The sequence below is a fragment of the Cutaneotrichosporon oleaginosum genome (genome assembly GCF_008065305.1).
Source record: "Cutaneotrichosporon oleaginosum strain ATCC 20508 chromosome Unknown ATCC20508_contig01, whole genome shotgun sequence".
Lineage (NCBI taxonomy): Eukaryota > Fungi > Basidiomycota > Tremellomycetes > Trichosporonales > Trichosporonaceae > Cutaneotrichosporon > Cutaneotrichosporon oleaginosum.
The window spans coordinates 3,937,119-3,964,217 of record NW_027072170.1 but is presented as its reverse complement, the minus strand read 5'-3'; the positions used below and the strand labels follow the sequence as shown (position 1 = coordinate 3,964,217).

Genomic DNA, 27,099 nt, shown 5'->3' with positions numbered 1-27,099 from the left:
GGCCTCTGTGAAGAGCGCCAAGACTCCCGGCATGGCACCGCGCGTGCCGGAGTGGAACCCCAGCCCCAACTTCCACACGGTCCGCGGCGTCACCCAGTTCCGGTACGACTCGCCGGGCTCGGCCGCGTCCGCTTCGTCGATGCTCAACACGGCCCAAGCCCAGTCATCGTTGCCGCCCATGACGTCGTTCAACAACAACCCCCCCACGAGCTACTTCCAGCCCAACGCCCCGCAGGGCTGGAGCATACCCCACAAGGACCAGCCGTTTGTCGCTCCCAACATGCTCGCCCGCCAGCCGTTCATGCCGCCGCACATGCAGCACCAGAACAGCCAGGACAGCCAGATGTCGGTCGCGTCCGACAAGCTGCCGATGGGCCGCGACCGGCAGGCCAGCGGCGTCTCGTCCGTCAACTTTGGCCTTGAGAACGTCACGTTTGACGAGGCTGACGGCTCGGGCGACGAGGACGACAAGCCGTGGCCTCCGTCCGCGGTCGGCTCTCCCGACGAGGGCGAAGAGGAGCTCGACTCGGAGGACGAGGACGGCGCCGGCGACGACGACTCGGACGACGACTATGTCCTTGGCGGCAAGCCGAAACGCAAGAGCAGCGGCGGGAGCGGCAAGCGCGGGCGCGGCCGCGCCATCCCGCGTCCTGCTGGCAGCCAGCAGCCGCAGCGCCGAGTGCTCGCCTAACTGCCTCCTAGAGCCACATCACCCATCATCGTTGTACCGGGTCCCATCTTCAGACACCTCCGCATAGTCCCGCATGCTCGCTCGCCCATTATCACGACATTTTGGTTTCCTCGGTCACCGGCTCGGCGCTCGTCGCTCGTCCTGCCGCTCCCCTCCATACCCCGCCATCGGCGATACCCGCTTCAACAGTCATACCGTTCTGGATCCCTGGTTGTCAACTCCCACGCCCATGGCAGAACGTGCCATACGTATCTGCGCTCCGGTCATAGCTCGCTGTTTATTAGTAACGAATACCTGTGATGAGAAATGTCATGATTGATAACAAGTACCACCCTCGGAGCAGTGTGCAGGCTTGGTGGTCGTGCCGATGGAACTTTTGTTTGCGACGCGGAGCTGAGGGGTGAGACGGCGCACGGCCGTATTGTGGAGTCAGTGCAGTCAACGTTGCGTGAGGAGGTTGTGATGTTATTGCAGGAGCACAAGCACCAACCGGAGCACGAGCACGAGCAATGTCATCCTGCCCCCCATCCTCTGACAACCTCGATCTCTTACGACAGATAATAACGATCCCTACAGTCAGCTGAGCCAGCATGTCCTACTTACCCAACATGCCCCATGCCCGGCTTGACAACCCATGCGATCTTCTCTTTCTTCTCGCCGCGCGAGAAACGCAACCCTACCCCAACCCCATTGCCGAGTGCGTCGCCTGTCGGTGTCTCGACCCCGCCCTCGAAATCAATCGCGTCCTCGTGCATCGCAACGACACGCGCGCTGAAATCGCCCTCGGCGCTCACCTCGCCCAGTGTATGGCCCGCTACGACTGGCAGCCGTACCTCGTCCAGCTCGTCGTCGATCGCCGCCGTGACAATCCGCACGGACGGAAACGCCCGATGCACGCTGTGCACGGCGTACCGCGAGACGAGGAAGGTTAGGAATGTGATGTTGGATTCTGGGGTGAGCATCACGACGAGGGCGCGGGGGGGGGAGGGCGTGGGATGCCGAGGCTGAGTCGATCAATGGTTGCGAGGGGCCTGTAGCTGACGTGCGGATGCACGGATGTGCAAGGTGCGCAAAACACGCTTTTCACACGTTACGGATCGCTGATTGCTGATGTCTGATCGTGCACTGCTGCGCACACGAAAGATTGCCCAAGCCAGGAGGGGTACTCACGCGGAACTCCGTGGTCGAGCAACACCCGGATCGCCATCACTGCGGTCAGATTACCGTTCCTTCTGTGCTCGAGATCCAACAGGCAACAGCGGGCCGTTGAGGCCTGACCCCCGAGCCGGATCTTGGCCGAGCACGAACGAACTCACATGCCGCAGCACCGGTGCCCATCTGTGAGTCAAGGAGGAGAACTTGCATCGTCCGTGCCGTGTTTCTTGAATGCAGAGACTCAGGGAGCTTGACGTCCAGCAAGAGGGGCTCGCCGGACTGAGGCTCCGACTGGATGAGCATGCTGCCGAGGGGTACGTCACGAATAACGCGGCGGAGCCCGTTGGCAAATGGGCCGCCCGAGCGGAGAATGGAAACGCCAATGATGTTCTGGAGTAAGCCAAACCACCAAGAGGACAGTTGCATACACTGTCACATCCGTCAACGCCGTGGAAGGTAACACCATTCGCCGTCGTAATGTCCTTCGACTGGCGGGGAAGCTCGGCAAGCGCCGCCTCAACGATGATTGTGGACAGACGGTCTGCGTAGAAGATAAACTCGTTGCGCTTCGTGTCTGCGCTGCGAAGAATCGTCATAATGCCCTGTGGTTAATTCAGCAACCATTTCGCCCACTCACAAGCAACTGGTTCGTCTGCGGCACGAGTTGCACGTTCACGACCTCGCTCGGCGTCGGTGCGGTGCTGTCCAACTCGACAAGTTCACGGCGGAAACGGAGACTTCTCGCATCGAGCTGTCGCTGAAGGTGCGTCACTAGTAGCTCGATCGCCGTGTCGTTGTGGTGTCCCGGCACGATCTGCGTTAGCCACCGCCGACATGTTCATGGCTCACAATATCCGCATACTTGGACGACGGCTGCACAAAGTTGTCGTAGCTCGATTTAACGAAGCGCAGGTACTACCATCAGCCGCCAAAACCAGGCGCTAAGAGCATACCTGATCCAGGATGCCGTCCACGTCGCGTCCGCGCTCAACTGTGTCTCGTCGGATGCGCCGGGCGAGCATGAGGTCTGAATCGCAATTGACGAACACTTTCAGGTCGTACAGGTCACGCATCTCCGCCGCCTGCAGTGCCATTATACCTTCCCTGATGTCAGTTATGGCGAACAAATGCGCTCCTACACGATGATGACGCTGGCACCGTACAGGTACTGCTTCTCCTCCAAGCGTTCTGCTGTTAGATCCAGTTGGTAGTTCTGCACCTACGGTGGTGCTCGAAGGAGTATACGGGAATCTGGGTTAGTGCGCCCGCCACACATGCTCACCTCTGTCGCGCGCCCAAGCTTCAGGTCGTTGAGGCACTGTATCAGCTACAATCGCTTGCAAGCGCACTTGGGCAAACAGCTCCATGTCAATTGAATCAGGATGGTCTCCCATCAGCACATTCTCCTCTGTCCAGCGACCCACCGAAATCGAAGTCATTGTTCATAGCCCTGTCGATCTCCTCTTGCGTGTGGCGTTTATAGAAGGCATCTTGCGATAGAATCAGGACAGTGGGTATGTTGTTAAGGCCCTTGCAGATGGCGCGCGCGACCGATGTCTGCAGTCAGCTCGGATCGGATGCGAGCCATGAAGGCATCACCTTGCCAGAAGACGAGCCTCCCGCGATTCCGATCACGTACGCCGGCACCGCCTTGCCGTCGGGAGTGTACCAAGGAGCGCGACCACGCGAAGCCATGACAACGTTCTTGCCGCGGAACGAGGAGTGGGGCGACAAGCTGGGCCTGCGGGGAGTGGGTTTATGTCCTGGCATGATGAGTGTGAGTGGTGAGTGAAGAGGAGAGGACAGGGCGTGTTCTGAGGTGACTCCGAGCGCCTCCTTCCTTCCCCGCGCCCTTCGTGGTCGCCGACAGCTGGCCGGCATGGTGGTCAAGGACGGCCTCCACCGACTCGTGCACACGTCACGACACGTGGAGGTAATACGTGGCTTTTTAATCACAGTTCATTGTTTGTTTCCGAGGTCGACTGTCGCTCTGGGTGGTCTGCGGTATCAAACCTTGATCCTGGCGCGCATCGCGTCTGGGCGGCATGGACGGGGAATTGCCTGGGTGATTGGGGGGTGGGTGCGCGTCAACAAGCCATCGCTCAACCGCTCCTCGCCATCATTCTCCTCCCACACGCCACCTACGAGGCTCACATCACTCTCGCCTCCCTACACATATCACACCCCCTATCTGCTGCTCCTCACTGCATTCTGCAGCGGCTGCAACCTCTTCTTCTCACGCCCGACGAAAGCTCGTAATACAAGCCGCCTCCACTCCCCACTGGGACCGACCCCGCTATGGAGGGTGACCCGCCCCAGGAGGAGGACTTTTCTCAGATCCCCCTTGTCGAGCGGAGTACACATAAGGTGATACGCAGACACCCGTAATACCATGGCGCTAACGACAGAACTGGAAGGCCCGGTTGAGTGCATACAACGATGTCATCGCGCAGTCAGCCAAGACCGCTTCGGACAGCGACCCGTTCTTCCGCCCCTACATCTCCGACCCCGCTCTCCTGTAGGTGCTGCACTCTGCGCCCGAGCTGACAGTAAGCAAGAAATGGTGCCTTGACGCAAACGCCATCGCGCAGGAGAAGGGCGTTGAGGCGACGCTGGCTATTGTGACCAACAGCGGCGAAACCAGCGTCAAGTAGGTCATTCCGCCCTACAAACTCACACGAAGCGCGTTTAGCTGACGGCAGGCTTCGCCCGGAGATTGTGCCCGCGCTCGTAGAGAAAGCGCTCGGCAACACGCGCGCAGGTACCAAGCGCAAGGGCATGGACCTTTGCGCCATGTTTGTCGAGGTCGAGAACGGTGGCGAAGGCGTGGTCGTAGGTCAAGCGCGAGGACGCACTGACGCCAGACGGACGTCATGGCTGGGTTGAGTGCGAAGACACCTAAAGCTGTTGCGGGAGCCGTTGGCACTCTGAAGGAGCTCGTTGAGTAGGTCTCATGAAACATGACGGAGCTGACAACAGGTCGTTTGGCGTGCAGGCGTTGGGGAACGTAAAGCCATTACTCAAGGCGCTCCCGAAGATCTTTGGACACAATGACAAGAATGTCCGTGCGGAGGGAACGAGCCTGACGCTTGCGCTGTACACCTATCTCGGCCCCGCGCTCAAGCCCGCTCTCGCCGACCTGAAGCCCGTACAGGTCTCGGATCTTGAGAAGGCATTCGAGGGGTTGGATAGCCAAGGCAAGGGCGCGGGCACTGGAAAGCCGAGCCGATTCACTCGCAAAGCCCAGCGCGAGCGAGAGATGGCTGAGGCTGCCGGTGATGAGCCAGAGGACGAGGTCGCAGAAGAGGTGGCAATCGACCCCCTATCACTGCTCGACCCTGTCAATGTGCTGGAGCTGTTCCCCGCCGATGTGATGGAGCGACTAGCCTCGAGTAAATGGAAGGACAGGCTGGAGGCCGTCGAGGAGTGCAACAAAGTGCTCGCGGAGCCGCGCAACGCCCGCATATCGGACTCCAACGCAGATGCGTATGGGCCGCTGGTGCAGCTCCTCGGTACAAAGTGCCACAAGGACGCCAACGTCAACGTCGTGATGGAAGCAGCGAAGCTGCTTGAGGGGCTCGCGCGCGGCCTCAAGAAGAGCTTCGGGCGTTACAAGAGTGTCACGGTAACTGGGTTGCTAGAACGATTGAAGGAGCGTAAGGCAGCCGTAGTCGAAGCGCTCGGCAAGGCGCTGGACGCGATTTTCTTGACGGTGAGCACCGGTTGATGCCCAGCTAATCGCAGACTTCCCTCCCTGACGTCACGGAAGACATCCTCACGGCGCTCAAGTCTAAGAACCCGCAGGTGAAGCAGGGCACGCTCGAATTTCTTCATCGCAGTCTCAAGGTTACGACTGAGCCGCCGGCCAAGGACCACATCAAGCCGATGGCAGAGCAGCTCGTCGCCCTCCTTAGCGACAGTGCAGAGCCCGTTCGCACTGCCGCAGCGGAGTGTCTCGGCACGATGATGAAGATTCTCGGCGAGCGCGTGTTCAATCCTTACATCGAAAATGTTCCTGAAATTCAGCTTGCGAAGGTCAAGGACGCATTTGGGCGGGCCGAGATCAAGTACCGTCCTGGAGGCGTCAAGAAGTCCGCTGCAAAGCCGGTAGCCAAGGCGCCAGCCAAGCCCGCGCCCATCAAGAAGCCAGCACCGCCAGCGTCGCCTCCAAAATCGGCTGGAAAGCTGAACGGTGGGGACGATGATCTGTTGGAGGAGTTTGCTGCGCCACCAGCCAAAAAGCCACCAGCAAAGTTCCTGGCGCGTATGAAAGCTGCCGCTTCACCGTCGTCGTCGCCTCCGCCGGAGAAGGCTGTGGATTCGGAGGAGCTGTTGCAGGACTTTGCGGCGCCGCCTCCGAAAAAGAAGCCACCTGCACGCCTGCTCGCGCGCATGCAGGCGAGCGGCCCTGCCTCGGAGGAGTCACCTCCTCAATCGCCGGTCAAGCCGCCTGCATCACCACTGCCTAAGGCGGCGCCAGTACGCAAGGCTCCGCCTCCAGCCGCTAAACTGCCACCGAAGGCAGCCTCTCCCCCTGCAGCCGCGGGACCGTCCAAGCCAGCTGCCAAGGGCGCGACTAAGACGTTGGCGTCGTCGCCATCTGAGCCAGTCAAGTACCGTTACACGCCTGAAGATGCTGCGGCGCGCGCGGCTGAGCTGGTGCCTGCCAACTTCCACACTGCGCTTGCAGATGGCGCATGGAAAGTTCGTCTGGAGGGCGCGGACGAGATGGTCTCGTGGGTCAACGATGGCGGTGCGGAGCAGGTGGACAGCGAAATCATGATGCGCTTCCTGGGCAAGACGCCGGGATGGGGCGAGAAGAACTTCCAGGTGAGCTGAAATCGTCTGAGCCTCGCTGATATCAGGTTTCCGCCAAGGTGTTCGAGGTGATCAGATTATTTGCCGAGAAGAGCCCATCATTCGGAAAGCCGGCAGCGGCTCTCGTTATTCCTGCATTGACTGAGAAGCTGGGTGATCTGAAGCTTAAGAAGCCAGCCGGCGACGCCCTCGGCGTCATTGCTGAGAAAATTTCACTCGCGTTCGTCCTGGCACAGAGCTATGAGCCACTCAGCAAGCAGAAGGCGCCAAAAGCTCAAGCCGACGCGCTCACATGGATGAAGCAGCAGGTGATCGACTTCGGTATCGGGGGTATTCCCATGCGAGAGCTCATCTCGTTCATCAAGACAGCGCTTGGGCACGCGAACGCGCTTGTTCGTTCAAGTGCTACGCAACTGCTTGTGCAGGTCAAGATCGGCGTGGGCGCTGGTGCGTAGCTCGCACGTTGACTTGACTGAGCTGACCTCAGACATTTCTGGTTTCCTCGAAGATCTGAACCCGACCCTGCTCAGTACAATCAACAAGGAGTTCGATAAGGTTGCATCGCAGACCGCGCCGGAGCCCACTCGTGAACAGGCAGATTTGCGCGAGGTTGCCGCTGGCCCGGGCAAGAGTGGCAAGGGCGGAGCAGACCCGCTCGATGACCTCATTCCCCGAGTCGATCTCGACAAGCTTGTCGCTCAGACGAGCGTTATTTCCGACTCGAAGAGCGATGCGTGGAAGGTCCGCAAGGAGGCGTTTGAGGCACTCGCCGCTCTCTTGGAGGTTAAGTCGAACCAGCGGCTCAAGCCAAATATGGGTAAACTTTCAGTGTAAGACTAGGCTGACAGCAGGCGAGATCGGCAATGTACTGAAACGGGCCATGACGGACACAAATCTTTCGGTCAAGATGCTGGCGCTTGGAATAACGGCCAAGATCGCAACCGGCATCGGCGCACCCTTCGAGAAGTACTGCCGCTTGCTCGTTCAGGCTGTGGCAACCGTGTGCGCGGATCAGAAGGCTACCACCCGCACCGCTGCTGTGGCGACCCTTTCTGCGATGGCCGACGCCATTGGCTCCTTAGACCCGATGTACACGGGTCTTGCGGCGTCCTTGGAATCAACAAATCCGGCTCTTCGTGCTGCTGTCTTGGGTTGGATCGCCGAGCGCCTGATTGCTGAGGCACCAGGCCGCGGCGCCGACCTTGCCTGCCTCGCCGCGCCTGTCATCTCGTGTCTCGAGGACCGTAACGGTGAGGTTCGTAAGGCCGCTGGCACAGTTCTACCCTTTGTCGTCGCCAACGCGGGCGTTGACTTTGTGATGGATCAGACTTCTGGTCTCAAGCCCGCTTCCCGATCTACAATTTTGCCTCTCATCCAGAATGCCCGAGGCGCCGGCGATTCGGCCAAAGTGGCAGCGGAGCCTCCGGCAGCGCCTAAGGCTGCTCCTACTCGTGCAGCGTCCATCAAGACGCCAGCGAAGGCGGCCGCGACAAAGGCTGCCTCAACTCCCGCCCGCCCTGCATCTATTATTGGCAGGCCGGGGATCGCTGCGCCGGGGCGCTCTATTGCAATGAAAGCCCTTGCGTCTGGAACATCAACACGGCCAGGATCCGCCATGTCTGATGCGTCTGGGGGTGGCTTCGGGCTCAAGCGGCCGACGATTGCTCGCGCCACACCGCCAACTCCCGCACCGCCACCGCCGCAGGAGGAAACTGGCCGGACCATCCCCTTTACCGCCTCTGATCCCAACTCTCGGGCACAGCGGCTGAAGCGTGACGCCTCGCGATGGTCGCTCGATCCCAGCAATCGTGCAGACACCCTCGAGTATCTCCTCCAGCAAATGGAGCCAGCAACGAGCAGCGACATTTGCCACCTCATGTTCAGCAAGGACCACCGTGCTGAGGAGGATTTCATGACTGCACTGGCGGTGATCGCTGAGTTCTTCGACCCCGAGACCTCAGATAGCTTCGGGCTGCATGAGGACGACTTACGCGCAATCCAGTCTGCCAACGTCGACCTTGCCCTCAAGTATGCCGCAATTCGGTTGTTGTCCAACAACACGCAGTTGAGCGCGCGGTGCCTGGAGGTTTTCTCCAACGTGCTCGACGGTCTCACGCGGGATGGCGCGCGGCTCAGTGAGACCGAGGTCCGCCTGTTTGTGCCCGCACTCGTTATGAAACTCGGTGATCCGAAGTTTGGTCCGCGCCTTGCTCCTATCTTCGAGGGGCTCGACAAGCTCATCCCCGCCAGCCAGGTCGTCCAGTTGCTTGTACAGTACGGGCTGGAGGACAAGGCGGCAGGCAAGACAGGCAGGAACGAGTCACTCAGCCTCATTGAGAAGGCATACCGCAAACGTGGCAGCGTGCTACGCTATGACAACCGTGGGTTCTACGAGGTCGTGGCCCGGTGTATCCAGGACCAGGGTACACGACAAGCGGCATTGGCGCTCATGGCCCTACTGCAGCTGCAGGGCGAGTCGCGAACGTTGCAGTCGGTGATCGATGGCCTGCCCACATCAGCCAAGGACATGCTCGCAAATCGTCGCGCCACGCTTGCAGCAGCCAAGGCCAACAGCGCTGGCATGGCGCGGATCACTTCTGACGCTGGTGCGTCGTCGAGATCTGCTTCCCCTGTGCCTACCCCGTCCAAAATCCCCGGACATGGCTCGCCCGCTTCAAGACGTTCCCGCGACATGACATCGCAGCGCGCGAGCGCTGCATCGCCTGTCGGAGGACGACCGGCGTCGCGCGGCATTCCGACAACGTCAAGATTGGCACAGCCGTCAGCCGTCCGCACTATACAGCCTCCGTCAGGAATGCAGCCGCCGTCTGCCATCGCTCGCCCTGGGTCACAGGCCCGGCGTGCGGCTCCACAGGCTGAGGAAGAAGCGCGCCGTCCTGTCGCTGCCGCCCGCCCGTCCATGATGCCCTTGGCTTCCGCCCCGGCACCTTCGGCGTCCCTGGTTGCCGAGCTCATTGAAGCGATCCGTACAGAAGACCCCGACGACGCTGCCGACGCGCTCAAGGAGACAGCGGCCTTGATTGAGGAAGACGGCACTTCGTTCGTGGCTGAGCTCGATCAGCTCCTGGACGCGTTGTGTTGGCAGTTCGACCAACGCGGGGCGGATATGGTTGTGCTGCTTGAGCCGAACAACCTTCGTTGCGTCAAGCACTTGATGCGCACGATCTACGCGGCCTATGGGCGCCCCAACATCGTCAAAAGGTTGAAGATTGATCAGATCAGGAGGCTTTTTGCCGGGATCAGGCGGCAATACGCAAGCCTCGAGGTGTGGGTCGAGCAGGAGGGCGAGGAGTCCCAGGCCGCTACCGAACTGCGCGACTACCTGTCAATGGTGCTAAGCGCAATGATTGCCACGCCAACACGCGCAGTGGTCTATACCATGCTCTTCGATGGGCTGGCTACGCTGTGCAAAGATCAACGAGAGGGAGACACGGACAAGCATGCAGCGAGCGAGATTGGCGTCATCCTTCAGTGCACATACAAGCGTGTTCGGTCTGTCGACAATGATTTGCGCACATCTCGGCTTAAAGCTGGGACGCTACTTGCCATTATCGAGAACCTGCTGCAAGTCATTCCGCCTTCACAGTGGCGCCGCAGGCCACAGCAGGGCTTGCCCCACGGTGACCTACCGTTGCGAGTCCTCAAGACGTTGCTTCAGCGGGTGATTGTATACACGAAGGAGGCCGACATTGGCATCTACGACCTTTTGCAGGAACAGTTCGACACCAAGGCCGATACGACAACGGTATACTCCTATATCTTCCGTATTTGTGAGATCTCCGCACTAGAAATTTAGCTGACAAAAGCCTCAGGAGATGACGGGGCACCCACACCCCCAGCGACAGCACCAGCACTCGAGGCCCCTCAGCCTGTACGGAGGCGATCGAATGGCACGTCTGAGCGTCCTGTGTCTATCTCCTCGGCCGGCACGCGCTCTTCTATGGGCCACGATGGTCTCGCGCCTCCTGCGCAGAAAAGTCCGTCGCGCGACGTGTCTGAAGCCGAGCGCATCGTGCGTCGCCTCACGGACCCACGGGACAGCGAGCAACGCCTCAACGAACTGCACGCGTTCATGAAGGCGAGTGACAGCAACGAAACGGAGGCGCGAGCAGCCATCTCAGCGATTCTGAACCCTGCGGCGCAAACCTTCGTCTGGAGGGCGTTGGACAGGCGGTCTGAAGCAGTTGAGCCCCGCTCCCCTGCTTCCACCTCGCCTTCCAAGAACGCTCGCGACCTCCCCTCCCCTCCTCTGGCCGGGTTGCCTGCTGGTCTGGGATCGCGGCGCATCAGCGGACTAGGCGCCCCAAGCCCCGGCTCGGGCGTCTCCTCGGCAACCAGCAGCGCGAGCACGCCATCAGGCGCGCGCCCCACGAGCATGATCGACCGCAGTGCGCCTGTCGACGATCAGCTCGCGCAGCTTAAGGCGGTCTTCGGCCGCGCGACGAGTAGACACTCGGGCGGGACGCCGACCAAGTCCCCCACGAGACCCATGTCGGAGATTGAGACGACTCCGACACGACCTGCGCCGCCGAAACCCATGTTTGACATTGATGCGACTCCGCGGCCTGCGATGCCGAGACCCATGAGCGAGTTCCAGCCGCGCGGGGAGATGTAATCTAGACACGCGGTTATGTAATTGTATCGTTGCATGGATTGCATTGTCTGACCAAGAGTGAGGTTAGTTTTGAATGACAGCACGTCGGGAGGGAGGACTGGTCTCAAATTGGCACTTAGCATTTGCCACCCAACTCTCCATGCTCTGAGATCTGACTATTGGATTTATACAATTCCTAGGCTTTTCGGCCTACTAATCTTTGAGCCATGAGCCATCCGCAGGCCGCAGGCCTCTTGACTCTTGAAGCATGCGAATGCATGCGGCACGCTTGGCAAGCGCAACAGATCAGGCGGATGGCAGTGCGGAGAGAGCCAGTACACTCCGTATCACGTGGCCGGCCCTATCCGTACATGACGCATCCGCGTACGAGTGCGAGCGTTCGTGAGTGCGATGGCCACCGCCACCGCCCACTCGACAGCTCTTAAACTCTCAGCAACTCTTGCTTGTTCATCTGCTCTGTCTCCCATACCTTAGAACGCCCACTCGGCACAATAACTACCTCTCCGTCGCGTTGGCAACACAGCGCACGACAACCTCCCAACTTGGCCATCCACCACATCAACCCTCACCCCTTCCTGCTCAACCCCCTACTCCCCTCTTACCCCCAGTTGCTCTCCCCATGCCGCCACAAGGGCATGCAGCCCTTTGGAGCGCGGGAAAAGACGAGACCGTAGAGGTCAACCAGCGCGCTCTGATTGACAGTGCGTCCCCTTTTGGTCCTTGGTGCTGCTGCTGACAGCAGAAATCCTCGCGCGCTACTCCGGCGAGCATACCATTTTTCGCGAGCTGCTTCAGAACGCTGACGACGCTGGCGCGCAGAGCGTCCAGGTCAAGTTCTATACTCAAGCAGGCGTGGACGCTGCGGAACGCAGGGCACCCGCACCCCTTCCTGATGCGAGCAAGGATGCAGTACGTATCTCGCCGCCTTGATCGACTTTGTTCCTCGAGTGCCTCCCTTCAGCCGTCGATCCGAACTGACACTAGATTGTCCGCTACGTCGTGTGCAATGACGGTATCCCATTCCGGCCAGAGGACTGGCATCGCCTGAAGAAGGTGGGCGTGCGGCGGGTCATCGCTGATGCCAGATCGCGGAGGGCAACCCCGACGAGGACCGCATTGGTGCTTTTGGCGTTGGGTTGTGAGTACAACAGCGAAGTGATGCAGAGAGCTGACTCTAGCTACTCGCTCTGGAGCGTTTGCGAGGAGCCGTTTGTTGAGTCCGGATCCAAGTGGATGGGCTTCTACTGGAAAGACGGCAAAGATCAGCTCGTTGCCCGCTCTGGCGATTTCCCTCCCGAATACAAGCCTTCCGTGTCTGAGCCGTCTCACTCTGGCCATCCATGGACGACCTTCACGATGAACCTTCGCGAGCCGATGCCGCTGGAGGCACCTCTCGAGTTCGCGCGCTTTCTCGTCACCTCCCTCACATTCATGCGCACGATCCGACACGTTGACATGGTTGTTGATGGCACTAAGGTGTTAGAGGTCCGCAAAGACGTCAAGGGCCAGAGCGTTGCACCAAGCATGAACCTTAACACCAGGTCGCCGTCGGGCATGTTCAACGTGTACAAGGTTGACGCCACAAGTATGGTGATAACTGCACGTGTGATGAAGTGGCTTTCAGCGACTGGCACCAAGCCGCCGCCCATCCCTCCAGCACTTGCTAAGCCTGCCAAGGCTGTCGGTGGCTTCCTAACATCTTTCTTTGGGAGGAGTGCACCGCCCACGCCAAGTCCCGAACCACCCTCTAGTCCCATGCCGACTGAAGATCCAACACATGTGGACGTGCTCGCGCGCGAGATTCAGACCTTCCAGGCCGACGTCAAGGTGTCAGTCACTGCCGCATTCGGGCGTGAGCTCGAGCGCGCGACAAAGAAGTCCGCACCGCAGCGCATGCCCGCCAGTCTCGTCTTTGCGCACGAGGAAGATACGGCCAAGACCGCCGACGGGTCAGAGGCGTCAAACAAGAAGGCTGCTGTCGTGTTTGCAGGTCTCTGCCCTCCCCTCGACGGCGAGAAGTCGGCCAAGATTTTCATCGGTCAGCCGACGGGCCAGACGACGGGTATTGGCGGGCATTTGGCGGCGCGCTTCATCCCAACCGTTGAGCGCGAGTCGATCGACCTTGTAGATCGTCATATCTCGCAGTGGAACAAGGAGCTTCTTTGGGTCGGGGGATGTCTTTCGCGCCTGATCTACGAGCTCGAGTTGACGGACCTCGCGAAGAAGTGGGGAGCGACGTCCCGGACCGACACCACGACCCGGGAAAAGATTCTTGCTCGAGGCCTACACGCTCTCCGCTTCTTCTCCTTCCGGCCCACGACTCCTTCGGCGCTGGTCGGCTCGGAGATGGAGTCGGCATTTTTCTCATGTGCACGAGACCCGCCCAGCATGCCTATCATCTCCACCGGGGGCATCCTTCGCGTAGACAAAGTCCGCATCCCCGACGCTTCTCTCCTTGAGTTCCTCCCCGAGTTGCCCGTCGTCACACCAGCGACTGTGGACAATGCATCGCGCATGGTCAACCGGCTCCGCGAGCGCAATCTCCTGCATGACATCGTCTTTGAGGACGTAGTTCAACATCTCAACGCCCGCCCATTGTCCGAGAAGGAGATGATGGCAGCCCTGAACTGGTGGCAGTCCATCGCGAACACAGACGTTTATAAGAACAACGCGCAAATTCGCAACCGTCTCCTCCAAGCTGCGATCCTCATCACCGACCAGAATAAGGTCGTACCTTTAGGTGATATCAAGACATACGTCAACCCCCAGAGCTCGTCCATACCCACCGACATGCCTCTCCCACCAGATACCATCCCATTCTCTGTGACCAAGCAGCTCAAAATGTCGACGATTACCCAAGTTTTCGGCTGGGTCGAGCTTACTGTCCCAGCGTACATTGGCTTTTTAACCCGCCCACCCATGACGGGCATCAATGGCGCGAATCCTGACACGGACGTGTGCGTCTCACCCGTGTTCTCCGAGCGCGTCCTTACTATGCTTGGGCGCGCGTGGCAGAACATGAACGCGCAGAGGCAGGCCGAGGTTGCTGCGCTGCTTAAGGAGGTCGCATGCATTCCCACGCGCACGGGTTTCAAGAAGCCCCGCGAATCCTACTTCCATGCGAATCTCCTCTTCGACGACCTTCCCACGCTGGCGTTCCCCAAGACCACCAGCATCCGGGGCGGCCTCGAGATGATGCTGTTGGCCATCGGAGTCCGCAAGACCGTGGACCTCCAGCTCATTTTCTCTCGGTGAGTTTGCTTCTTCACTTTTTGGTTGACGATTCAGACTTGTTGGCGGTGGAGAGTGGTCCTGCATCGATCTTATGAAGTACCTCGTGTCAGTTAAGGACTCGCTCACGAACGAGGAGTGGGCGCGCCTACGCCAGACCGCCGCGTTCCCTCTTGAGCAGCCTCGCCTGAAGGACGGGAGCAAAGCGCCCCTTGAGCGGCGCAAGCCTCATGAGCTGTATGAGCCGACGGACAGCATGCGCGAGCTTGGCCTGCCAGTGCTAGAGTGGGACGAGCACAAGTGGAAACCGACTTCCGATGAGGGTAGGTTACATTGCTGTCCGTGATCTGACCATCGCAGCGCGGTTGCTGTACAACCTAGGTGTACGGCGCTTCCCTCCGGTGGATGTCCTTCTGGGACTGGCCGCGGGCGCCCCTCCGACGAGCGAGAAGGCGTTTGCTTACCTTCTCAATCACATCCACGACCACTACATCGGCTTCGAGCCACGCCAGTTCAGCACTGTCTCATTTATCCCAGCAACAACCGCCACGGGCAACGCGATTCTTGCGAGGCCGGGAGAGGTATTTACAAATCCCGCGTGCAAAACGCTTGGGTTTCCCGTCGCGCGTGGCCTTGCGTCGCTACCCGAAAACGTTGCAAAGCTCAAAATCGACACTGACCCGCCGATGAACCGGCTCGTCCTCTCATTCCTTGCTGCTCCTGAATCAGACGCCGGCCGTGCTCGTGTTATTTTTGAGTACCTGGCCTCGCGTATGGGCACAGGCACGCTCAGTGCCCTCACTCCCTTGGCAGCGCGTGCCTTCATCCCGGTCCAGCAGAAGAAAACGTCCATGGACGCTGCTGCAGCGCGCCTTGCTCGCCCGGACGAGGTGTTCTTGGCTTCGGGGCAGACTGACTCGTTGTACGCATCGGCGTTCACGTTCGTTGACTTCGGTCCAACCGCCAATATGTTCCTCCGCAACTGCGGTGTGAAGTCGGAGCCTTCTACTAAGGACATTGCTCGCCTGTTGCTCGGCTCGCCTGAGCGCATGTTGGAGCAGGCCGGCCGTGAGCGCTACCTAGAGCAGTTACGCATCTTGGCGACCAACATCAACAACTTCGATGCTACCATGCTCAAGACCATGCGAGACACGCCATTCCTCCTTGCTTCCCAGTTGGTAAAGAAGGAGAAACGCGGCGGAGACAACCAAGACAACTATCGCCGGGAGTGGGTGCTTACAAGAGCGGCCGACACAGTTGTCGCGGACAACGCGACACTACACTCATTCTTTGGCGAATTCGTGCTCACAGCACCCGAGGAGGCGATCCTCGAATCATTTTACACTTCTCTGGGTGCTAAGGCGTTATCCGCATGTGTATCGACGGAGTATATCCCCCAAGCAATTCGGCAAGGATCCTCCTCCGATGCGGCACGCAATCGCGCGTTCATCCTCGAGCGCCTGACTATCTTTTTGGGCCACCACTCACGCCGCGTTACAGACTACACGGCCGACTGGCTCGCTAAAGGCGATAACTTCACAGTGTCTGAGGCGAGCAACATTCTCGCGCGCTATACGTACCGCGACGGTCGGAATGTGCACCAGCACGTTGAGGTGGGTGTACGCGCATGAGTCCCCACTGATCAACCTAGAAACTGTACGCGATGGCTACGCGTCTGCCACGCCGGAAGGAGGTGGTTATGACTGTCGCCGTCAACATGGAGCCAGACTTCTACGATGTGGCCAATGCCCTTTGTACCGTGCTGTTGAAGCAGCCAAAGATCGACGACATTTTGATGCTTGAGTCGATCATGCGTACATCGCTGCAATCACTCAAGAAGCGCGGCTTTAACGTCGACCGGATCCTCAATGCCCAGCGCGAGGAGCATCTTCGCAAGCAGGCTGAGGCCGTGAAGGAGCGCGAGGCGCGTGAGGCGTCCCGGCCGCCCTCTTCTACTGCTGCGCCGCACCAACCGATAGCGGAGGCTGGAAGGCAGACAGTCAAGGGCGCTGGAGCGCCGCCTCCTCACACCCCCGATCATGCCGTGAGCCTTTTCCCCGCTTGTGTTCCTAACACCAAGGTTAACGCAATGGGCAATGGAGGCCTGATGGGTATGCTCAAGCGCTTTGGGGCGGGCACACCCCCTCCGGCGCCGGTCAACACAGGCGTTCCTCCCAGCTACGGCGATCTGGGCACCGGCCCCGGACCCAGAGGCAGCTTCCAGGGCAACTCGACGTCCCGACCGTCTGGCATGGATCAAATTCGCGAGACGGCTCGCAAGGCCGTAGCTGCCTCCAAGCCTGGCAACGGAGCACTGGAAATAAAAAGCGCCGCGCAGAATATTGCATCTCCTCCTGAGAGCCAGCAGAACTACTGTGACGCGTCTGCCGGAGCGAATATCCGCTTGGCATACAACCCAGGTCCGCATAGCTGTCAGGTGTGGCTTCCTTCGGGTGCGTGGTAGAGGCTTAGTCGAGCCTGCTGACATCCAGACCAGAAGGAGTTTGAGGGCGCACAGATGGCGACGAGCCAGCGTTTCATTGCGCAGATCCTCCTTCCGCTTGCAGGAGTCTTTGGGGTTAGGTTCCGTTCACTTCTTGTGCTCACGCTAGCTCCAACCAGCCGTTGTAAACGTCTTCTGGGACCGCGAAGGACCGCTGATAGCTTTCAACCGTGATGGCACAGCCTTCTGCAACGGGCGATTCTTTGAGGCATGGAGTGAGTTGGACCTCCGAGATCATGAGCTGACGTCAGATGACGCCTCCGTGCAGAGCGGACAGCGCTCCGACGCCCTCATCTCGTGGTACTTCACGCTTGCGCACGAACTCGCCCACAACCTTGAGAGTGCGCACAACGCTTCCCATGAGTTTTACTTTTCGTCAATAGCAGAGGAGTACCTCATTGCGTTTACCAAGCTGCTGAAAGACATACAATAGCCACGTCGCACCCTAGACATGTATATGGTGTAATTATTCTACACTCGCTCAAGTCTACGCCGCCCAGGCATGGGCGCAACTCGCCGCGGGGGTGAGGTCTCGAAAAGGAGAGGTGAGGCGGGCATGGACTAGTCCGTACCCACGAGAACGGCCGAGCTAGGTCCAATGCTCCACCCAGAGCCCGACGCCGGGCTTCCCGAGCTGCTCCCATTCAGAAATGACGAAGTGAGCGCCGCCAAGCGGCTGCCCAAAGTGCTCTTCTCCTTTGGTGGGCTTAGACAGATAGCCGAGCTAACAGCGTCATGGACGACGGGCCGCTGCGGTCCGCGAATGGTGCTCTCGTCAACTTTACGTGGACGCCGGTTTTCGTGTGGTGGCGGATATCTGATCTCCTTGACCGGGCCCAGTTCGGGGCTGCTCGGCGGGTCGACGGGCACTCCGTCTTCGCATGGCCATGTCCCGTCCTTGATCCACCCGGCGCGCAGGATACGGATGACGAGCCCGAGCCTCAGACCCTTCGACAGCCGCTTAGATCCCGTGAGGCTGCGGTGCACGCTGCTGACGCCCCCATGCCAAGCGACAGCCGCGGGATCGTGCATGTCGTCCGATGGCGTGTTGAAGTTGGCAAGAAGCGCTTCAAGGCGCCCAACGGCGCTACTAGAGGAGGGGGCGTAGGGCACGGAGGGGGCGGGCGCTGGTGGCGGGGGGAGAGTGTATGTTGGTGGCGGGTTGTAGCTGGCTCGTGGAGGGGGAACGGCAGAAGTCGAGGCGGCGCCGGAGTTGGGCAGGGAGGCGGGTGAGGACGAGGACACGACGGGAAGCGGTGCGCCGGCGAGGAAGCAGGCGCGGCGATACTCGAAGAACTCGGGGCCTGGAGTCAGTCCGGAAGGAGCGGCTAGCGTACCTGTGCTCGGGACGGTAATCGAGGACGGGCCGGAGCCCGACCCGCCGCGCGACGAGGCTACCGAGCTTACGCTGGAGCCGTCGTCGGGTGGAGGTTGGAGAGCCATGGAACAAGACACCGAGGTGGAGCGGGTGACTTGAGGTGGAGAAGCGCGCCGGTGTCGGAGGCGGCGGAGGTGGCGCGAAGAGAGCAATTGTCGGAGAGTAGGTTTGTTGCGCAGCCGGTTCGGGACGGTCGCTTGGAGTTCTTATCAGACGAGGAATTACTTCCGCTCAGATCAACGTATTATATCTCTGGATACTCCCGTTATTCCCAAGCCTAATGCCATTAGAATGTAGGAGATGGACGATAACAGATTCGATTCACCGAACATCTCGAATCTCTCGACATCACCATGACGACGGCGGTGCGCGCGCTGCGCGCTACGGCATCCACAAGACGTGTCTTAAGCGTCTCCCGATCCCGATGCTTCTCCTATTCGGCCCCACACGCCGACTGGCCACACAACACACCCTCTCCCTCCCAGTTCGGGACGTACGCCGTCCTCTCGCCAGCGTCCGCCATGCAGGTGTATCCCGATCCTCGGCCAGTGCCCGAGTCCATACCCCGGCCGGCGTACGTCCCGTCAAACTACTTTACCGCGCCGATCTGGGAGCATCTACCAGGGGGAGAAGAAGTGGGGGCGGACGGCATCAAGCTGGGAAGTGATGAGGAGAAGGGGGTGCGTGCTGCTGGGAGGTTGGCAGGCGAAGTGCTGGCCGCTGTCGGCAAGGTCATTGAGGTGAGTTGGATGAGCCGTACACTCTGAGATAAGGCAGAGGGGTTTGACGTCCTCGATCTGCTACCATAAAGCCGCCACTTACACTAGCCGGGCATGACGACGGATGACATTGATGCCGTCGTGCACGAGATGGCTGTCAAGCACGGCGCGTATCCCTCTCCACTAGGTTACTCGCACTTTCCGCGAAGCTGCACCACCAGCGTCAACAATGTCATCGCACGTGAGCCCGGAGCGTGGGTTGTGTTAGCTGACAGAAGATGGCATCCCAGATAGGTGGAGCTTATGCGACCGTGATGGTCACTAATGCTAGCCGGCCCCTTTTAGCCACCGATATTGTCAACGTCGACATCACGCTCTACTATAACGGGTTTCACGGAGACACATCCGCAACATTCGTCCTCCCTGCAGCGGATGCCCCGGGCCGGGAGCTAGTGCGCGTGACGCGGGAGTCACTTGAGCTTGCCATCGACGTGTGCGGGCCTGGCAAGAGCTATGCCAGCATCGGGAGGGTCATTGAGTGAGCGTCACCCGCCTCCCGGCTGACGGCAGGGAGCACGCGCGCAAGCATGGGATGAGCGTCAACACCCAGTTCGTAGGGCACGGTATCGGGCGCAAGTTTCACGCTTATCCACATATTCTGCATCACAGTCAGTCGAGATGCGAGCGCGCGCTGATGACAGAGAATCACGAACGGGCGCTCATGAAGCCTGGCGACTGCTTCACGATCGAGCCACCACTGGTACAGGGCTCGCGGCCGCGAGGCGGACTGTGGGATGACGGATGGACTGTGGCAACCGATGTAAGCTCACTCAGTTCCATGGGCTCACCGCAGACCGGAGCGAGGTCCGCCCAGTTTGAGCATCAAATCCTCATCACCGAGACAGGTGCCGATGTGCTAACTCGGGTCACTTGAACACGACACACACCACGGGTCAATTACCGACAACTTCAGAACGATTGTTCACGCTGACGACGATCAGCAGGCCCGATACACATTCCTAAGCTGCTGCAGTGCAATTGAGGTCTGGTGTCTGCACTCGTCTGCACTGGTCAGGCTCACACGCGTGACTCGATTTCAGACATGCACATCTACGCAGAAGTTTCCAGCTTCGTCAACTACAATTGGTGGCTTCTGTCGTTCCCGCTAACGCCCCTCCATGAGTGGAGACCACACCGCGCCAACAGCACGGGGTCCCAGTGGTCGCGGTCCCCGCGAGCGTATGGTATTGGGATTACTTACCCGGTGCCACGGCTCCCACGCTGTCTGTGGAGCCGAGGCGGGCTCGTCGTCGTCGTCGCTCTCCGAGTCGCTGAACTCGAACTTTTTACTAGGTCTCGCGCCGCCCGCGCCGATGGGCCGCACGCCGTGGACTTTGAAGCTCGGGTCGAGTTCGGGGCAGACCCATATAAGGGTGGAAGGGGCTTGTGACGAGAGTTGCGGCGGATAGGGGTGTTCGTGAGACGGCGGCGGACCGGCGCCGTCGGCGTGCCGCACGGCAAGGACGCGGAAGCTAGGGTCCAGCACGGGCTCGATCCATATGACGCCGGAGTTCTCCCAGATGCCCCGCGGCGAGACGTAGGTTTCTGAGTCCGATTCAGATGCGCGGGAGAATGGCATGCAGAGCCAGTCGAGGACGGAGAGGACGATGTGGAGGATTGTCATCTCGAAGGAGTGTGGAGCAGCACGAGAGAGTGGAGTCGAGTAAGTGCGCCGCTGAGGTGGGGAGAAGGAGGGTGTTGTGCGCGTTGAGAACAGTGTCTGCGGCTGCGGGGCTATGGGCAATGGGCAATGCAGAGGCGAAGTGTAGTTGCCAGACAATGATCAGCGTGCTCGAGACGTCATGAAGCGGTGCTCGTCGCCCTGAGGTGCCTGAGAACCACCGAGTTCCTCGGCGCATTCAGACTTGACGGTCCGGGCGCGGCGCACGCCAACGACCTTGGGGAGGAGCCGGATGGGTTGTGGCGCCAGGAGCTTGCATTGAGTGATGATACGAATCTGCGGGGACTGAAAGGAAGTGCGATGCGTCCACGGTTAAGGCGATGTCTTGGGACGCGTAACCCAGTGCTTCAAGACGCTGCGTTGTAGACCTAGTGGACACTCGGATGCACGTGCACGCGTCGCGACCTCCTTGGCTCGACATCGTCCATTGCGGGGCCCAGCTGAGCGCCCAACGAACCCAGCGATAAGCAGCCGCAGGGGGCGGGGTAGGTTTGGACGACCTGTACGCCGTGGGGTGTTTCTGAATTCGCTTTCAACAAGAGGAGCATCGCTGTGGGTCTGTGTGGTCATTCTACGGGTTGACCAAAGTCGGGGGCTGTGCAGTGTCAGCGGCTCGTGACTACTTGGTGTGCACTGCTTTGCAGCATACCAGGCATTTGGAACACCATTGCGTGCATTTCATTCTGAGAGTAGGCGAGGCAGGACAGTGGTGGTGTAGAGAAAATCGGCTGTCGCCTCCTAGACTCTCTACTGACAGAGGGCTCGGCTGGCTGTCTTACTAGGGGAGCACCCGTGCGACACAATGGGGAGGACAGCTGTTCATCTCCTACTAGCCCACGTTCCCAACCGCGCATCCCGTTGTCTCTCTCAACGACTATGGCACGGTTGCCGTCGGCATCCAGACCAGCTACCTCAGTACGCGCCCAGCCTCTAAGCCCAAACTCCGCCTCTCTCCCCGACAGTCTCACTCGCCTGTTCGTCTTCCGTGGTTGAGCCGTGCGCGTTCTTCCGATGTCTGGTGTATGTTGCCGTCGTCTAGCCGTGGGTGTATAGATAGAATGAGCCGACGCCATGCACAGTGGTGCACGCCGCTGGCAGTGGTGGGTTTGCGAGTGAAGCGGATGATCGAAACGCCAATACCCTATGTCCCGATCGAGTCGGACTCAGTCCGACCAGCCATTTGCTCCCGCTTCGATCCCAGGTCGCCTCCACCGCCGCGTCATCGCGTCATGCCCTTGCTTTTCCTCCACAGTGGAGGCAGAATGATGGGATCCCTCACGTAGTCATGCTTGTTAGGGTTGGCGGAATCGACAGGCCCTGAATTGATCCTCCACTGCTGCCACTGGCTCTGCCGCATCTGAGAGAGTGATCTCTGCTCCCTCTGAACAAGGCGAATGTGGCCGGCTGATGCAAGGCCCTAGTTCGGTTGAAGCAACGCAAGACAGTTCAATCCTCAGTCTTCACCTCCGTCGACACTTGCTCACAAAATGGAGGCACCAGCGACACGGGACGAAAAGATGGTGACAATTGTTACATGAACCGCCTACAAACTAGAGGAGAGAATGTGCATATGTGCAACCATCGTCCATGCACGCGACCGTAGGAGCAACTGGAGGCCGCGCGCGCAGTGACGCAGTTGCAGATGCGATGTAGCACGCAGCACCGCCTGCGGAAAGCTGTTCTAGGGAAGGCTAAGCTGGTCAGCTGAAGCGCCTTTCTGTAGTGGGTTGGGCAAATCCTTACCTTACGGATTTCTAGGACGAAAGTTAAGCCTCAGAACCACCACATGAATTACAGATTATGACCTCAGTGAAAAAAAGGAAGATCGCAAAGTCTTCAAGAGAGAGACAATGGCCACGGTTTAGAGCCATGAATAAGATGAATCGGAACGCAATGAGCGCAAGGAGAGCGAGGATGAAGGTGCCCCCAATAGCGATGCCCGCAATGGCACCGGGAGACAGCGACATGATACGCGAGGACGGAGGGGGGTAGTGAGGGTGGTTCGTGGAGCAGTAGGCGTCGTGTTCAACAGGCAAAAGTAGTGAGGCGGTGACGGTCTTGGGATGTGGGAGGATGAGGAATCGTTGAAACGAAGGGCAAGGTGATGGGGGGAGTGAGGAAGGAAGATGGTGCATGTTCCGCTGCATTTGATGTAGTGCATGTGGGGGAAGGTGGGTGATGGCTGGCTTCGTCAGCTTGTGATGCAAAGCTGAGAAGATAGGGGCTCGCAACGTGGCCAGGTGCGAACCATCACTCACACCAGTCGCAGTGTTGATGGATGGTCACTGTCGGATCATACTGCAGCTAAAATTTCTCGCCAAGTACCACCCAGAAGTACCACACGATGAGGAGCGCGACGGCGGTCAGCGTCCAGATGACCAAGATTACGACCATGGCCACTTCCTTGAGGGTGCGGTGCCAAGAAGGGAGCGGGGAGGACGGTTCGACGTCGGAATGAGATGGCATGGTGAGGTAATAGGACAGAGGGATGAGGTTGTTGGGGTGATACAATCTTAGGTTGAGGACGTTGGGAAAGACAGGGGAGGTGGTTGAAAGCAGAGGTAGAGGGAACGCGAAAGAAACCGTGTTAAGTAGTTTGCCTCTGATATTGGTGTCGCGATCCCGAGAGACAGAGGGAACTAGATGTGGCACATTCACCCTTGCAGCACACGTTTGACAAAATGATCACTTCGCAACGGCATATCGTGTGAGAGGATGACAAATACCCGAATACCATGTTAATGCGAGGCATCCAGGAGAATGCAGTCAAGTTCACTGGCTCAAAGACGACTTTTGCGTTGCGTCAACAGAGATAATGGAGACAGAGGACCGTATCGGTGCAGTTAGAAAGGGGCAAGCGATTGTGAAAAAAAACCATAATGTGTACATAAGCATTTATGTCGGGTCGGTGAACATATGGTGGAGGTTGAGGGAGATGGTCTGCGGCAGCATTAGCTTTGACTCTCGATGTGGATCGGATCAACCGAAGCCCTCATTGCTTGCTTACCAAAGGTTGATGCTTGCACTGTCATCCAACCGCCTTTGTCGCAGTCACGACGGATGGCAAAGGTGCAGATGGTTTTAACTTGATAAGCGCCTTGACGATGGCGTCCACTGGGAGGAAGCACAGGTACGCGAGTACAGCGCCTCCGCAAGCGAACATGATAATGATCAGAAAGCTCAAGACGAAGGCCCTGAAAATCTGGTACCCAGTGGCGTTGGGAGGAGGGAGGATATCGGAGTTCATGTCGACTGGTTTGGCAGTGGAGGTGATGGGAAAGCGGTGGTGAAGAGAATCGAGGGGGTGGCAAAGAGAAGGTGTAATATGGTTGAGGCAGGGACAGCAGTGATGGCATAGGTGTGTAGAGTGAGAGCGAAAGATTCGAAGGGCAAGTGGAGACGTCACGGCGAGGGCAAATGTTTTCATTCAGCGAGGTCGCACTCTCATCAGTACCAGGAGAGGTCCTGTCTGCAAAACGGCGCGACGCATAGAGTCACAAAGGAAGGCAACCTGACTTACATATACACTTCATGATACCCACGGGGCCACAGTGACACACACGACGGCTACAGCTTAATAAGGGTGAGTGCGAGTGCGAGTGCGAGAGCAAATGCAAGCAGCCGAAGGGGAAACGAGACAAGGCAGGACACAATGGAGGTGCGGAAGTTTGAGAGCGTGATCAAACCGCAGGCTGATGTCAGCCTGTGCAGCAAAAACCCCTACTTTAGTGTCCCACAGGCGCTTCGTCACGCTCGTTGGCCGCTGCCCGGTCGGCGCGTCGCTGCTCGCGAGTCCAGTACAGAACTATACCGCCGATTACGACACCGAGAGCTGCACATCCCAGGAAAAGCGGACACATAAATATGCCCACCGCGATGAATACATCCTTGACAGAGCCTTTGGGGCGAGGAAGGTTGGAGGGAGTGAGGGAATCGTGGTTTGTGGGCTTTGGGCGCGAGTGGCCCATGGTCGAGTTGGGAACACGGGCGAAGGACAGGACGGTGGCCGGCAGAAGGGCTGGGTCAGAGAAATGAGTGCTTGCTGGGGTGGCTCGTGCGTGAAAGCGGTGGGGACAAGGGTGAATTGGACGGGAGAAGAGGTTGAGTTTGGAAAAGATCAGAGTAGTACAAGACAGTAACGATGTGATGACAGAGGACAGTAGTTCGCGAGATCTCGAGGAGGTGCTCGAGATGATGAATGAAGCAGGGAAGGCAGACACGATTAATCAGGTCCCACGCGAGTTAGTCCATGGCAACTTCCTCATGGTTCAACACCTCGCCATCAGATTAACTAGATCGCATAATGCTGCGGCCTCACTGCTGCATGTAATCAGCGTTGTAGAGTCCCACAGCCGTCAGGGGGCACCTTTATCAGTGCAGCTCTCTACGCGGCGTTTTGCAGATCAATGCATGTGCCAACTCCATATTCGCAGGTGTATCTTGATCATATCCCTCAGTGTCAGCCCTATTAGCCGGGTTCCACTCCATTTCAGAAGCAATGAGGGAGTCAAAGCGGAACGGACTCAGAACAGAAGGTGCCGTGCGGATCTTTCGGCCTGTCTAACAGGTCCACAGGCAACATGGAATCGTGTAGGACGTTGCGCTTGTGTACTGTACGGACCTTGCACTCACACAGAGCTGCGAACTTCCTTAGACCGCCGGCAAGATTGAATAACGCCCCGCCGCCTTTCATCGTTGTTGCTCATGGCGCGGAACAGGGAACACGCAGAACATGCACGTAATGTACAGAGCGCCAACGAGCAGTGCGCCGCCGATAATCGCGCCCATGACGATGCCAGCGACGGCGCCGGGTGAGAGGCCCATTGTGGGGAATACTGGAGGTGGCGGTGATGACTTTGCAGGTGTAGAGATTAAGCCTATTAAGCACTTCACGGCGACTGGAGGGATCTAGTCTGGAAGCACAGTCCACGTACGTCATGGTACTGTAGCCGTACAGAGTTGGACCTTGTTAAGCGGCACTCGCCGGGAGGACGCGTCGGGCGCGTCGCCAGTCGGAGATGGCGCATACTCCCCAGACAATCCCGGCAATGAGGTAGGTGCCGCTGAGAAGGGCAGAGGCGACACCGACGACGATGGAGAAGATGACACCAATGGTGATCTCGGGCATGGACGAGTGGGCGGACTGTGTGGCAAGTTGCTACACGATGGCGAAACAATCATTTGTGCACCGCCTTGAGGCGCATCCTTGCTCGGTACCGCCAAGTCCATTTCAAGACGCAGGGCTTCACATCCGCCGCGGCCAGCCTCCCTGTTGGCGCGCAGCCCACGGTATCGCTGCAAAACCCCCTTGACACCCCATACTACTCCAACCAGCGCGTAGGTGTGTGCGAGGAATGCGGCCGCCAAAGCAAGGAGGGCATTAATGGTCCACTGAATTGTAGCCATCGTCTGGGGATGGGAGGTGGGAGTTGATGATACCGCGCTGGAGAGGCAATGGCGACGGTGATGGTGACAGCGCTGGCCGTGTCGTGACGGCTGAAGAAGTCTTCCACGGGGGGACGGGAGCGAAGGCGGGGATGGCTTCAGGCACTCAGGCGCGTCGAGGTTGCCACTCACACGCGTGGAACTGCGACTACAGTACTTCTGAGCTTGCAATGACGATGACGATGGGTACGACGTCGACGGAGGCGGTGTCCGTTGTTGGGCAACTTCTGTCGTAGTCTGTTTCAAGCCGTGTCCCACATTCTCCACCACTCTTCCACCCGGCCCCGGCAAGCCAAGCACAGATTCCTCACCCAAACACCGCACACCATGCACTCGAAAGCTGGGATCGAGCTCTGGCTCGCACCCGATGACACCCTCTTTGTAATTCCAAATGCGGTTGGGTTGCCGACGGGAGCGGGCGAGGTGTGCGTGTCGGCGGATAGCGCTCTCCAGGAGAGCCCAAAGACAGAGCGCAAGGAGGAGGACCGCGGGGGCGATGGAGCCAAGGACGATGCTGGCGATGGATCCTGGAGAGAGCATATCACGGTGTTGGGGAAGGTGGTGGTGGATGAGAATGAAGAGGAGTCATAACCGCGAATGATCGGATGGCGGTCTAGGCAACGCATCACCCGCTCCCTATCGAGGAGCGTGCGCGCAGGTACCACCATTCGCCTTTTCAGCCAGGCTTCGTGTTACTCGTCGGTGGCCGTGTCGACCGCCGTGGTGCGAGGGCGGCGATTTGGCGATCGAACTGCGACTCATGTTCGAGCTTGCGAAAGTAG

General features: G+C 59.1%; 8 protein-coding genes across 8 annotated transcripts; 3 read left to right on the top strand and 5 right to left on the bottom strand.

The window, feature by feature from the left end:
• Nucleotides 1–1,239: 1,239 nt before the first annotated feature.
• COLE_01623 (uncharacterized protein) lies at nucleotides 1,240–3,616 on the bottom strand (the record flags this gene model as incomplete). Its single annotated transcript, XM_018423693.2, has 14 exons — nucleotides 1,240–1,261; nucleotides 1,295–1,640; nucleotides 1,862–1,900; nucleotides 2,008–2,236; nucleotides 2,275–2,448; nucleotides 2,484–2,660; nucleotides 2,696–2,761; nucleotides 2,800–2,950; nucleotides 2,986–3,034; nucleotides 3,070–3,097; nucleotides 3,129–3,164; nucleotides 3,196–3,233; nucleotides 3,271–3,403; nucleotides 3,446–3,616. 14 exons carry the CDS (start codon nucleotides 3,614–3,616, stop codon nucleotides 1,240–1,242), a joined length of 1,659 nt encoding a protein of 552 aa, XP_018277428.1.
• Nucleotides 3,617–4,144: 528 nt separating this feature from the next.
• On the top strand, nucleotides 4,145–11,300 carry COLE_01622 (uncharacterized protein; the record flags this gene model as incomplete). Its single annotated transcript, XM_018421464.2, has 11 exons — nucleotides 4,145–4,213; nucleotides 4,255–4,364; nucleotides 4,401–4,496; nucleotides 4,549–4,678; nucleotides 4,711–4,790; nucleotides 4,826–5,558; nucleotides 5,591–6,676; nucleotides 6,712–7,111; nucleotides 7,152–7,481; nucleotides 7,516–10,455; nucleotides 10,492–11,300. 11 exons carry the CDS (start codon nucleotides 4,145–4,147, stop codon nucleotides 11,298–11,300), a joined length of 6,783 nt encoding a protein of 2,260 aa, XP_018277427.1.
• A 619-nt stretch (nucleotides 11,301–11,919) lies between these two features.
• On the top strand, nucleotides 11,920–17,467 carry COLE_01621 (uncharacterized protein; the record flags this gene model as incomplete). Its single annotated transcript, XM_018423692.2, has 12 exons — nucleotides 11,920–12,001; nucleotides 12,043–12,209; nucleotides 12,285–12,353; nucleotides 12,386–12,438; nucleotides 12,479–14,551; nucleotides 14,589–14,854; nucleotides 14,892–16,144; nucleotides 16,183–16,575; nucleotides 16,612–16,984; nucleotides 17,024–17,109; nucleotides 17,144–17,249; nucleotides 17,286–17,467. The coding sequence occupies 12 exons, from the start codon at nucleotides 11,920–11,922 to the stop codon at nucleotides 17,465–17,467; spliced, it is 5,103 nt and encodes a 1,700-aa protein (XP_018277426.1).
• A 128-nt stretch (nucleotides 17,468–17,595) lies between these two features.
• On the bottom strand, nucleotides 17,596–18,477 carry COLE_01620 (uncharacterized protein; the record flags this gene model as incomplete). The annotated part of the gene is made up of 2 exons (XM_018426832.2): nucleotides 17,596–18,338; nucleotides 18,372–18,477. 2 exons carry the CDS (start codon nucleotides 18,475–18,477, stop codon nucleotides 17,596–17,598), a joined length of 849 nt encoding a protein of 282 aa, XP_018277425.1.
• A 288-nt stretch (nucleotides 18,478–18,765) lies between these two features.
• On the top strand, nucleotides 18,766–20,065 carry COLE_01619 (uncharacterized protein; the record flags this gene model as incomplete). The annotated part of the gene is made up of 6 exons (XM_065626156.1): nucleotides 18,766–19,152; nucleotides 19,240–19,385; nucleotides 19,463–19,669; nucleotides 19,702–19,799; nucleotides 19,833–19,951; nucleotides 19,985–20,065. The coding sequence occupies 6 exons, from the start codon at nucleotides 18,766–18,768 to the stop codon at nucleotides 20,063–20,065; spliced, it is 1,038 nt and encodes a 345-aa protein (XP_065482650.1).
• Nucleotides 20,066–20,241: 176 nt separating this feature from the next.
• On the bottom strand, nucleotides 20,242–20,815 carry COLE_01618 (uncharacterized protein; the record flags this gene model as incomplete). The annotated part of the gene is made up of 2 exons (XM_018425491.1): nucleotides 20,242–20,268; nucleotides 20,393–20,815. The coding sequence occupies 2 exons, from the start codon at nucleotides 20,813–20,815 to the stop codon at nucleotides 20,242–20,244; spliced, it is 450 nt and encodes a 149-aa protein (XP_018277423.1).
• Nucleotides 20,816–21,184: 369 nt separating this feature from the next.
• On the bottom strand, nucleotides 21,185–21,726 carry COLE_01617 (uncharacterized protein; the record flags this gene model as incomplete). The annotated part of the gene is made up of 2 exons (XM_018419506.2): nucleotides 21,185–21,467; nucleotides 21,548–21,726. 2 exons carry the CDS (start codon nucleotides 21,724–21,726, stop codon nucleotides 21,185–21,187), a joined length of 462 nt encoding a protein of 153 aa, XP_018277422.1.
• Nucleotides 21,727–25,500: 3,774 nt separating this feature from the next.
• COLE_01616 (uncharacterized protein) lies at nucleotides 25,501–26,857 on the bottom strand (the record flags this gene model as incomplete). Its single annotated transcript, XM_018426831.2, has 2 exons — nucleotides 25,501–25,726; nucleotides 25,902–26,857. 2 exons carry the CDS (start codon nucleotides 26,855–26,857, stop codon nucleotides 25,501–25,503), a joined length of 1,182 nt encoding a protein of 393 aa, XP_018277421.2.
• Between the last annotated feature and the right edge of the window lie 242 nt (nucleotides 26,858–27,099).